The following is a 12207-nucleotide window of genomic DNA, read 5'->3' on the forward strand; positions in this document are numbered from 1 at the left end:
TTAGTTACTACTATTACCAAACTGAGAATTAGTTTTCGTTATATACTGCATTGACCACAATTTTTAACTGAAATCAAATGAGTTGTTTACGTTGATATCAATAAAGATATATCTTCTAATTTAATTCAGAAAAGGTGTTTTAGGACGCATATTGTCCCTTTTCGCCTTTGTGATTAGAAAAAAAGATTTTGCTTGATGTTTCAAAGGTACTTTTTCAAAAGCTATAAAAGCTATCTTTACAATAAATTATTTGAACAATCAAACAGGTGTGTCATTTACATTGTGGTTATTGTAAACTTTTTTATGTGCATTGAAAACTAGTTTGAAAGTAAAATAAAAACACTTCGAAACAGAAGGTGGGATGGCAAGCTAATGAGTTATCTAACAAAGATCGAACCGAGTGGGAAACCAACATGGTGGTATTTTGTTCCCTGATATTTCTCCTCTCGATTTTTCAAGCGTCCCCATCTGCGGCAACTTCTAACAATGATCATCCACGAGGTATGATTCATTAACTGGAGTATCTTGTAAAAAAAAATATGATAATTTAGCCTAATTAGATGTTGTTTTTTGCAACTATTAAAGGGCAAAGCAATGCATTAAAGCAACAACAACAACAAAATAACGAGAGCTTATTTGTATCACTGTATAGTTTTAGTTTTGGTCTTTTTCGCCCTAGAAGTAAAAGTGAATTGGTGACAAAGGCAAACAGCACAAATTGCATGATAACAGGGTACATTGAGAAGAATGCAACGTAAAGTTTCTATTAAGCATTAATCTCAAGAGAAATACCGGCACCACAAGTGGAAAAAAGTTTAATTTCTGTTGGATTTAAAATCGCCGACGAAAGGTTAATACACCCAATAAAACAAAACACGAGGCTTGGAGGCAGAAATATCGTTAGATTTGTTCATCTTTCATTTTCAGGTGGTGAATATTTAAGGCAAAGGGTTTCATTCCGCCATTCTAACAGCCGTCTGCAACGTACGAGGGCATATGGCGGATAACAGTAAATCTAATCAAGAGAAATCCAATTCATTTCTTAGGAAATCACTTTGAGCTCTTCGATGGTGACATGATGCTGTCTGAAGATGAGATAGTTCACATTCTCACGGGAGAGGACTTCCAAGGAACCGGCTCAGATCACGTGTTTGGATTGTCTAAATTCAAGAGATCAAAATGGCCCGGTGGAATTGTTCCATATACACTGGATGCGAGTGCTAGTATGATTTTATTCTTAACCATTTCAGGACTAACAGCTCAGCTAATTAGATTAGATTTAATTAGATTGGATTGGATTGGATTAGTGGATTTTGTGGGAGCAGGGATGGCGCAGTGGTGAGAGCTGGCGCTCGCCTCCAACCAATGTGGCCCGAGCTCGATTCTCGGACCCGATGTCATATATGGGTTGAGTTTGTTGTTGGTTCTCGTCCTTGCTCCGAGGGTTTTTCTCCGGGTTTTCCGGGTTTTCCCCCTTCCACAAAAAAAAAAAAAGCAAAAAACAAAAAAACAACACTTCTAAATTCTTATTCGATCTTAATCCGAGGGCCACAGGTTTGTTAGTCGCAAGCCTATTAAGTGCTACTCTCGTAAAATATACACGATCTATTTATTTACTTTTATTAGATTACATTAGTTTACATAAGATTCGAGTAGAGTAGAGTTAGATTAGATTAGACTAGATTAGATTAGATTAGATTAGATTAGATTAGATTAGATTAGATTAGATTAGATTAGATTAAATTAGAGTTGAGTAGTTCAGATTAGATTTCAGGTAAGATTGTTACTATGAAAATTCAAAGCATTTTGTTACTATTGGATATTTGTCTGCATTACTTTTAAAATATTCATTTACTGAATTTTGCAGAAAATAAGGTTCTTAACGCTGTTGGATTAAAGGGAATGACAGAGATAGCAATAGATCGTGCAATTAAAGAGTGGGAGGAGAAAACTTGCGTTAAGTTTGTTCCTCGAACAAATGAAACAGATTACGTGGAATTTTTTCGCGGTAAAGGGTAAGTAGAGAGTTTAAAGAAGAATTACATACATCACTACATCACTTTTATTTACCCTGGGAATTGAGTATCTTATACAGCTAATATCTCCGAGCATTTCACAGTAAGCTGAGTACAACGGGCAAAGACCAGACCACAACACTGGGAACTCCATGCCCTATTCTTTACAATTACAAATCTTTACGATTACAAATTACAAATTTTCTAATTACAAATTTTCTGTTGTGCTGCTTATTCTTGTCGTATTTGCAACTTTGTTTCGCTTGTTAAGCCTACTTTTTAGTAAATAAGCGGTTTTCTTGCGACATTTATTAAACAGAATCAGGGTGGCAGAGGAAGGAACGTCGGCCAATCGCGAAAATTGTCGATTTTGACCCTGCAACATCAACAACTTAAAAAAAGGGCAGTTCTTGGTTTTCGCCTTCTAATTACCGTATTGAAATCATGGCTTGCGATTCGAGATCATTATTTTGAAAAACCTGCATGTACAAATTTAATTTGCCTCGCATGCCTTATTATGTTAATTCACGGAACAACTTTTTGAAATCGCATAATTTGTAATCTTTTTTAATCTTACCTTGACAATGGCGTCATGAAGACCCCGAAACGTCGGTTACTTTCGCTTATTTTCACTTGTTTGAATTTGCATGTATTAGATATTTCTGTAATTTAATTACATAAACCATACAGTATAATAAAATACATGGTTCGGTATATACGACCGGTTTATACGGACCCTTTTTGCAATTGCCTACTATACATTAAGCCTCAACTGACTCACTCAGGCAAGCATACAGTATTACGTACTATAACCTGAATATTTTAGCAAGCTTGTTTTCATTTAACATAAAGAAAATCCGAGGCGTATTCTGAATGGCTTGTCGTGACTCTTTTGAAAACATACATATTTATCGCTAACAAAAGCTTTTATAGAGTTTTGACCCTTGTGAGTGTTACACGTGAAAACACTCGCCTCCGACGCTTACAGTTTAATTGCCGTCTCAACCATCTAAGTTATCAGAAGTCAACAAAAACAAGAAAGTGAATGTTCCCGATATTTGGTTCATTTTGTTTTGGGACGTTTCCTTTTCAGATGTTATTCGTACGTTGGTAGAATTGGTGGTAAGCAGCGGATCTCTCTTGGATTTTTTTGCTGGTGGCCAGGCGTTGCACAGCACGAGATTGGACATGCACTTGGTAAATAAAACGCTGTTATACTTTCAAATCCGGTACATATGTATCTCTTTAATCAAGCACGACCGCCGTACTGGAAGAGTATTGGTGTTATAATTGGCAGTGCGGATTGAGCGCAGCAAGGTCCGTACAGAGAAAACTGAGGGCCGATATTCTCCCATAACGGTCCCATTACCTGTCACATGACTTTATATTTGACAAAGAGCTTTAAAAATCTAACCTGGTCCAATACTTAGAAAAGATTGGTTCAGCAATAAAGCAGTCTGATTGGTTTTTGGCCCTTTCAACTGTTTAGTTGAGTAACAATGACAAATACCGTCAAGCATAATACTTTGCGGTCTTAAATTTCTGTCAGTTTTAATTCAGCGAATCAATGAACGACATAAGAAGTAAAAAGAAGATAATAAAGACGAAAGAAAGATTTAACATTTCTTTAACAAAGACCACGGGTGACCTATGATTTGATCAGGTGCCCTGGACAACCTTTCAAAACATTTTTGTAAATTCGCCATAAATTAAGTTATTGGTATTAGAGGTCACATCGAGTAAATATATCTTCTACTCGTAATGTTAAGACACTCCGGGGCCGAATTGGTCCACACAGATAGGTCCAGTTTCTATAGCATGAAACCACAAGCCCTCGATTGGATGCTAGTCCATCACAGGATACCCCCCTCCCCTACCCCCCTGCCGACAGCCTATGACTGGTCATGAAACTGGACCGATCGATCCGAAATCCACTGACTTTCAGTTACAAACTTAAGTGCAACAATGATAGAAATTTGCCATTTTTTTCTATAAATCTAACCCTGTATGTCTCTTTTTCAAGTCATGCTTATAATTTGAAATTTTGTAACTAACCATAACATTCCGACTGGGACAAATGCCTTTAAAATTAGGGGCGTTACTCCTTACCACGTTGTTCGTCCAAGGTAAATTAATACAAATTATGTAAAAAATGGAAGAAAAACTGATAGGTTAGAGGACAATTAACCAGTGAAATCTAACTGGCCACTCACAAAGTTTTCCTTTCCATTACATTTTTTTTTTGAAGGATTTCACCATGAACAGTCGCGTCCCGATCGAGATGATTACGTGGATATTATCTGGGACAATATTAAAGAAGGTACAGTATTGTACAAAGTCAGAACCACTGCTCCATAACCTGTCTGGAAAGGGAAGCTCTTATTAAAACTTTGGGTAGCCCTTCTGTTGTCTTTTAACATTTTGCCGTTCAGTTGCCAGTAAGGTAGTTGAGGTTGAGAAAACATATTTCCGCTAAAATATCGGGTCGACAGCTTAAATTTGACTACTTGCATGTCACATGCTAACCTCGCCCAGACCCTCTGTTTAAAGCTGTTAGTAAACCATACTTTTTCTCCTAGATCAAAAATATAACTTCAAGAAGTACAGTCGAAGTCAAGTGGACAGCCTCAATGTCCCGTATGATTACGATTCTATCATGCACTATGACAAGAGGGCGCTGGCCAAGTGGCCGTGGCTGACAACAATTCGACCAAAGAAATCAGGAGTTTCCATTGGATTCAAATGGCATCTCAGTGAACTGGACGTGAAGCAAGCAAACCTGTATTATAACTGTCCACAAAAGCAGTAACTGTCAGTCTATTAAACAAGAAAATAAACACAATAAATGAAGTATAATAAAACCGTACCGGTCTGTGTGTATTTTTGATGTAGGTCAATATTTTTCCTATTAGAGAGGTTAAGCATGACGTTTATTTTAATAAGCAGACAGGCCACGAAGCAAAACAATGTATGCAAAATCCTTTGAATTACAGGTATTGAAAACCGTACAAGAAGTCTGTATAAATTGAACTCATTGAACTTGCCCATGTCCACGGCTTAGATGAACTGAGGCTGGGGTGGCTGATGATGCTGTTTTCATGTGCAAGTTGCATGAGAACGGAAAGTCATTTGGAAGGAAGAATTAACTAACAAGCTAAAGACAAAGCGCAATGTTTTGTAGTTCACAGAATTGCACAACGAATCCCACAGAGATATTAGCTCTCAAGCAATCATGCCGCCTTGTTGTCGTTTCAGACTATGTGAGTCCTGGTTCACACTAGCGACATAACGACATAACTGCATAAGAAAAAATTGGAATACTACTCTGCACTACAACACTTATCGCATCGCATCGGCGACGCGACTAGAGTCGCAGCGCAAGCTAAGTACATTAAGGGTGGGTGGGTCGGTAAGGTTGTACGAGCTATAACACCCTCAAGCGGAATGAACACCCACCACAGACTCCCAAAAACATTCTACAAACAACTAGCTGATTACTTATCGCACTTGGTATATTTCCTTCGCCGTTCCACTTGAGCAATGTCAATTTATTCATAATCTGTGCTACTTATATGCATTTCGATAATTTATGCAGTGCGAATTGTTCTTTCCTTAGAGTGAATTCGTGTAACCCGTTTTTTATATGTTAATGAGTCGTATAATATGTTTGTGTACAATACAATACACGAGTGGTCAGAAAACCTCAAAGAAATCACTTTAATAGTTATACAGACAATAAGTATAAACAGGACGTGTCTTTCTTTAAGCACTTCAAGAACATGTTCAACCTAAATCGAAAAATTAGGGGTCTGGTTCAAATCACGCAAGATTTAGTCATTTCACATTGTTGTTTTTCAGAAGATGGGAAAGAAATTTGCTATTTTCCTGCTCATTCATCCTTTTGTTTGCTAAACAAAAGTTGTTTTTCATCGTGATTTGCTAAAGCTCCCCATTGGATTGCTCGCGCAGAATTGTGTTACAGTCAAGCTTAATTTGTTTTTCTTTACGCGATGTTGAATATAAAATGTTTGTCTAAGACCCCGTTTACACGGGTCCGGACAAATTTTTGCACGGACGAATTTTGTACCTGGACCGCCTGTTTACATGGATCCGTGCAAATTTTGTTACAGATTGCAGTGGTGTTTACACGGAACCGTGCAAATTTTAGGCTTTTTTACGTCTCTGTTGTGATTGGTTATCGCTAATGTTTTAAGCCAATCATGTTGCAGCTAATGCAGGTCGCGGCAAATCAAACATGGCGGCAGAAGCGGCAGACAAGAACTTTACGTGGTCTGATGAAGAAATTAATTTGTTGCTTAATGTAGTTATAGACTACAAAGCAAGAAAAGCAGGGAAAGGAGTTGATTGGGAAACGGTCAGGAGCAAGTACGAAGACGTAACCAAAATGTTTTTGGAAAAGTACCCTCATAACGACAAGGAGAAATTCCCCCGACGTACCGATGCGTCAGGAAGCTTCAACAAAGACCGAATCCAAAACAAACTAAAACGGATCAAGTTAAACTTCCGAAAGGCAGTGGACAAGGGAAGGCGCAGTGGAGGGGGAAGAGTGGTTACCACTTTCTATGAAGAGTGTTGTGAGATATGGTCTGGTGCTCCGGCAGTTGAGTCCATTGCATGTGGTATGGACACTTCGTCAACAGACCTAGATTCATCGAGAGAACTCGACGATAACAGCGTGGATAGTTTAACGGAAGATGTGCCTGTCGTCCCGACCGAAGAAGTAGAGTCAGTCGCCAATGACAAAGTAGCAGAACGAAGGCAACTGCTGCAAAAAAAACTTAAAGGAAAACGAGACAGTAAATTGACAAAGAAACTGTCGACAGACAACCAGCTGTTGGCTGTAGCTAGAGAGGACCTCCAGCTAAAAAGAAAAGTACTCGACCAGATGGAGAAGGCAGATAAAAAGCACCAGAAAACAATGGATTCGCTTCTTCAGGGGTTTACGTCATTGACATCAGCCCTCAACAATGGTTTTGGCCTCGTTGGTAGTCTCCTTTCCCAGCCTGCAGCTGCCCAGCCACCATTCTCCACATCACAAGAAGTACATCAAACGGCAAGCTTTTATGATTTTCCTGATTTTCCGTATCGTGCTAACAGGAACAGCAATGACTTTGCCAAATTATGAACAATTTAAGGAAAGGAAAAAACAAGACCATTTGAGAACTTTGTCTTTTGTTGTCTTGAAAAAATTAGTTACATTAGCGAAAACATTTGAAGATTTTCTCACAGTTTGGCTAAATATAGCCATTTTATTTTAACGTTCACTTATTATTCTCCACACACTGTTTATGCTCAGAGGAAATAAGAGACTAAATTAAAGATGTTTGCCTTTAATCTATTCAATCTTTAAGTTAAAACCTTGTTGAAAAAATGATACATATTTTGTTTTTAAATCTGACACCCCTTTAATAATTTAAGTTCTAAAACCCCAGGCAGTGTCATGTAAGAATAAGTAAACAAGGGGTCCTTAAGTATGTTAAAGTTGATGTAATTTACAGCAAATTAGCACAAGTTACAGAAACAATAACCACTGTCAAAAATGCACGGTATTGATATTTAGGCTCAGTGTTTTGCCTTGTTAAATGCCTTCGAGACAGAAATGGTGCGTTTGAAGTAAATATTCAATCAAAAAATTGCACAAATGCATCTCTTATTTTTTTACTTTGAGCTTCTGTATTTTGCTGTCTGCAAGGAGGAGAAGTAGGTGGCTGAAACACATTGTCATATTGAATAGCTCTATCAACATCTTCTTGAGGGATATAATCATTGTTGATTTCACAGAAGTTGTGCAATACAAAACATGCATGAATGACTGTTAGAAGATCATCAATGTTTATGTCCATCTCTCTGCGAAGGGCACCAAATCTCCCCTTAAGTCTTCCAAAAGCGCACTCGATTACCATTCGAGCAGAACTTAGACGGTATCCAAAGTATTGCTCCTGGACTGTATTGCCTCCTCCAGGAAACTCTTTCATGAGGTATGGCAACAAGGAATAAGCTGGATCTCCCAGCACACAAACAGGAACTGGTTCAGTGTCTGGTGTTAAATGTTTATAAAGGGGTGGGATGGCACCATCTTTTAGCATTGTGTTTAAAGCAGAGTTGTAAAATATGCGAGAATCATGTACACTTCCTGGCCATTTAATAACAACATCAGAGAAACAGTACTTGTAGTCGCAGGTGGCTTGCACGTTTACAGAGAATCTGTTTTTGCGATTCAGAAAATCAGTTGCATTTTCATTTGGTTGTTTTATAAAAATATGTGTTCCATCAACGGCACCAAAACACTGAGGAAAGCCATGCTTGCTATAAAATTGCTGAACAGCTTCTTCCAGTTCATTCTCAGTCTTGGGTAGTTTGATATATTGAGGACCAAGAACAGTTGAGATAACAGTGCACACCCTTCGAACTATAACAGACACTGTGCATTTTGCAAGCCCAAAAGCGTTCGCTACCTTGCGGTATCTCCCTTCATCCGAAAGATAGTACAGGGTGACTGCCACTTGCTTCTCGACAGACACAGGCATTCGCATGTTCGTGCATTGTTTCACAAGAAATGGCCTGACGGCATCACACAACTTAAAGAAACTCGACCTCGACATCCTGAAGTTCTCCTTCCACTCCTCCTCCAACATTACACCGCTCATAAAGTTATCCCACCATTGAGAGGTTCACCCTGGACGTATCCATGCCTTTCTTGGCTTTCTGGCCCGTGACTTTTTCCTTGGTTGTCGTAAGCTATACATACTCACCAAGAAATTCAATCGTGTACGTTGCCTCGATCGATGAAGATGGGAAACAATGGCCATTTGCAGCAACGTGTTCGACAAAAGCCCAGCTAATCCCGCCAAAATAGCGATGCAGGCTGCCGCCGCTCGTCTTCTCATATCTGTGAACTGCTTTCTGGGTTTCTTTTGCCTCAAATTTTTAAATTTTTAAAACAAAATGTAACAAAATAGGGGCATAATGCAACAAAATGTTTCATTTTTGCTAAGCAACCAGGCAAAATATAACTAGATTCCAGGCCTTAACCGCGCTATCTGTGCAAAAAGTTGCACGGTTCGGGTGTTTACACGAGTCCGTACGAAATATGGAACCGTGCCGGTCAAAAATTTGACCTGCTTTTTTCTTGCACACTTTAAACTTGCACACTTAGCCGTTCACACTTTAAACTTGCACACTTAGCCGTTCAAAAATTCGTCCAGTTCCGCCGGTCCCGTGTAAACGCAAGGTGGAACCGTGCAAGTTTTTGTCCGTGCAAAAATTTGTCCGGACCCGTGTAAACGGGGCCTAAAATCGCAAGACAATTCAAGGCATGATAAATTTTAAGCCCCGTTATCTGTTTTGGTTTTTACATATTGGTAAATGCTTGAATTTTCACCTGACTTCCACATGCAAATACCTACGATTTGTCCGCAATTTTCTGTTTTCCTGTACAGCTCATTAAAATATTACACGGCGCATTTGCATATAAAAAACGGGTTACACGAATTCACTCTCTTTTGTCGTCATGTTTATGTCATTATGTTCCTGTAATGTTGTAACGTCGTGCGTTTGCGTGACCTTGCCGTTATGTCCTTATGTCGCTGGTGTAAACCAGGCCTAATTACTTATTAAATTAAATTATTCATGTTCATTCAAATTTATTAATTTAATTCATGGAATCGTATTGATTTGCGTTTTTTTCTATCTGATTATTAAGAACACATTGAAAGTTTGTGAAGTGCGTTGAAAATATGGAGGACAGTGGTCATAATGTCGGTAAGGAGCGCCCGTACTTGTGTCGTACTATTGCACATATACGTACATATACAGAGGATATTACACGGTGGCGAGAAGAATTAGATAAATTATGAAAAAACAATATCCCGCGACCTTATCTTCGAGCCAACATGTAATGTTCTTTTTATTATATTATGAAGCGGCTCCGTAATTTTTCTGTATCAATTGTAAATGGACATACAAAGCACTGTCTGGTAAAAGGTGTACATAATTACTGGAGGTGTACATAATTACTGGATGTCAAAAACAAGCAATTTTGAGTCCAAGAATTCAGCGCGGATATAAAATTTTATCATGAGCTGACACGTTACAGTTTTAAATAGTCTTTTAAAGGGAAGATACGAGACTTCAAACTCTAACATGGTAGTTGTATTCGTTTGAAAGTTAATAACTTTTAATTAAGTTTGAATTAAAAAAATCGGCTTCAGATATGACACAATAGAGGTTTTGGTGGACCAGTGAAATCAACTTGCTTTGTATTCTTATCGAGGAGCAAACTTAGCTTACAGCATTACCGTAAAGCGTGATTCATTGAATACTGATCAGTACCGGTGAACTCCTTTTATTCCACGATATATTTGTCAAGTTCAGTTTCAGCGAAATCCAACCTCGTTCCCAGGGCTTTCCCTTGGTGATTTGCCGTTCCAAATCACCAAGGGAAAAGCCCTGGGAACGAGGTTGAGCAAAATCGGCTTCTAAACGCCCAAGATATAAAGCTTTTAAATGCAGTACACGAAGTAGAAGCGATTTTTCTAAACATTTAACGATAAAAAATGGCGATAAAATATTTCGAAGCATATTAAGAAAGCTAAAAAGTTTGTTCAAAACGACGACGTTTCGACGTTAGGCTCACGTCATTATCAAGTCAAAATGAAAGTTGATAAAAAATGTATAAATAGTAAGTAAAAACAATAGATGTGTTAAAATGTTTAAATTAAACAAAGAGTTTCGCACGGATGGAGTCCGTTTGCGTCTTCAAGCTCGGATTCCGTTCCTTTATGCAAAGCATCTCATAGACGAGGCAATCAAATTTCCCTTGGCACTTTCAGAGAATTCGGAACTGGCTTTCGTTGAGGAGGCTTTTGTCCCCGTGGCTTCCAAAAGGTGTTTTCCAATCGCCGAGTTTTTATGTTCAGCAATACGTTGGTGAAGGTGTCGCGCTGTGAAGCCGTCATAATCTACATCGCACAGATCACATGAAAATAAATAAACCACGCATTGTTGATTTACGATCGGAGGCTTGATTTCTTTGGGCTTGAGATCCTGTTCCAATTTCTTGCTAATAAATACTGGTTGTAGGGTAGTGCCAATCTTGTGACTGAGATCATGCATTTGCCTTCTAACCGCGTTAGAAGGTTAGAAGGCAATGATAATGACGTGAGCCTAACGTCGAAACGTCGTCGTTTTTAACAAACTTTTTAGCTCTCTTAATATGCTTCGAAATATTTTATCGCAATTTTTTATCGTTAAATGCAGTACCCCTGCCAAAATTTTGCCTTATGAATTTTTCATGGTCAGCTATCCCACGCGACGTTAATTAATATAAGTCGGCTAAAACACGGAGCGAGCCTATAAAAGAGCTTTTTCTAGCAGTTTTGTTGGCTTTCATTTTAAAGTGTGACGCGCCTTACCGTAGTCCAGTCCTTGAACTCTCTCTCCTCGCGCCCATTATAGGGTTAAAACCCAGGCTCGAGAAGAGAGAGTCTGAGAGTCTCTCTCTTCTCACGTGTGGGTTCAGCCTCTATAAAGGGCAAACGAAAGAGAGAGTTCAAGGACTGGACTAGCCTTACCGTTGTAAAATATTTTGTTACTAGTCTAAACAGAGCCGTAGTAGGCAAGAGGCGGTGGGTGCATGCAGTGCATGCCACCACTGCCGTCTACAGGCTCCCTTCTTCGGTGCTCGCAAGGCTCTTTTTGTCCCTGAATTTATTCTGGCTCACAAACACAACATTAGAAGCGGGCGTCATGTTTACATGAACAGAACACGCATAAAATTCGGAGGACCAAGATTTGGCGCGGTTGGCAGCAACAACGTTTCTCCATATAAACAGGCCCTTAGGCGAGAACATGGCAAAAAAAAAAAAAACCATTTTGCTGCCTTGCATTCAAAATAATTAACAACAAGTTGTAAACAGTATTTTTGGAGTGCTTAAATTGCTGTACAGAACAAACGTTTCGGAGATAGACCCTTCATCAGTGTAAATACGATGTCATATTTACACTGATGACAATAAAATACAATTTACCACCTAAGGCGAGAATAATCATTCAGTAACATAATACATGTGTGTCAAAAACTGGATGAATATGCAACGAAATTCGGTATGAGCGAGTTTGAAGAATCAAGGGGCCTGGTAAGCAGTTTCGCCCTTCCTTAGGGATACTACAA

The 12207-nt window shown here is 38.8% G+C and overlaps 2 protein-coding genes across 2 annotated transcripts; one reads left to right on the top strand and one right to left on the bottom strand.

Annotated features, from left to right (window-relative positions):
• The first annotated feature begins 262 nt into the window (after positions 1–262).
• LOC144640683 (hatching enzyme 1.2-like) lies at positions 263–4873 on the top strand. Its single transcript, XM_078499770.1, has 6 exons — positions 263–501; positions 1047–1223; positions 1868–2015; positions 3109–3212; positions 4264–4335; positions 4595–4873. Exons 1-6 carry the CDS (start codon positions 414–416, stop codon positions 4822–4824), a joined length of 819 nt encoding a protein of 272 aa, XP_078355896.1. The 5' UTR covers positions 263–413; the 3' UTR covers positions 4825–4873.
• A 2784-nt stretch (positions 4874–7657) lies between these two features.
• Positions 7658–8671, bottom strand: LOC144640682 (uncharacterized). The gene has a single exon (XM_078499769.1). The coding sequence runs from the start codon at positions 8669–8671 to the stop codon at positions 7658–7660; it is 1014 nt and encodes a 337-aa protein (XP_078355895.1).
• Positions 8672–12207: the final 3536 nt, after the last annotated feature.

Source organism: Oculina patagonica, unplaced genomic scaffold, assembly GCF_052425735.1.
Source record: "Oculina patagonica isolate OP01 unplaced genomic scaffold, crgOcupat unplaced406, whole genome shotgun sequence".
Lineage (NCBI taxonomy): Eukaryota > Metazoa > Cnidaria > Anthozoa > Scleractinia > Oculinidae > Oculina > Oculina patagonica.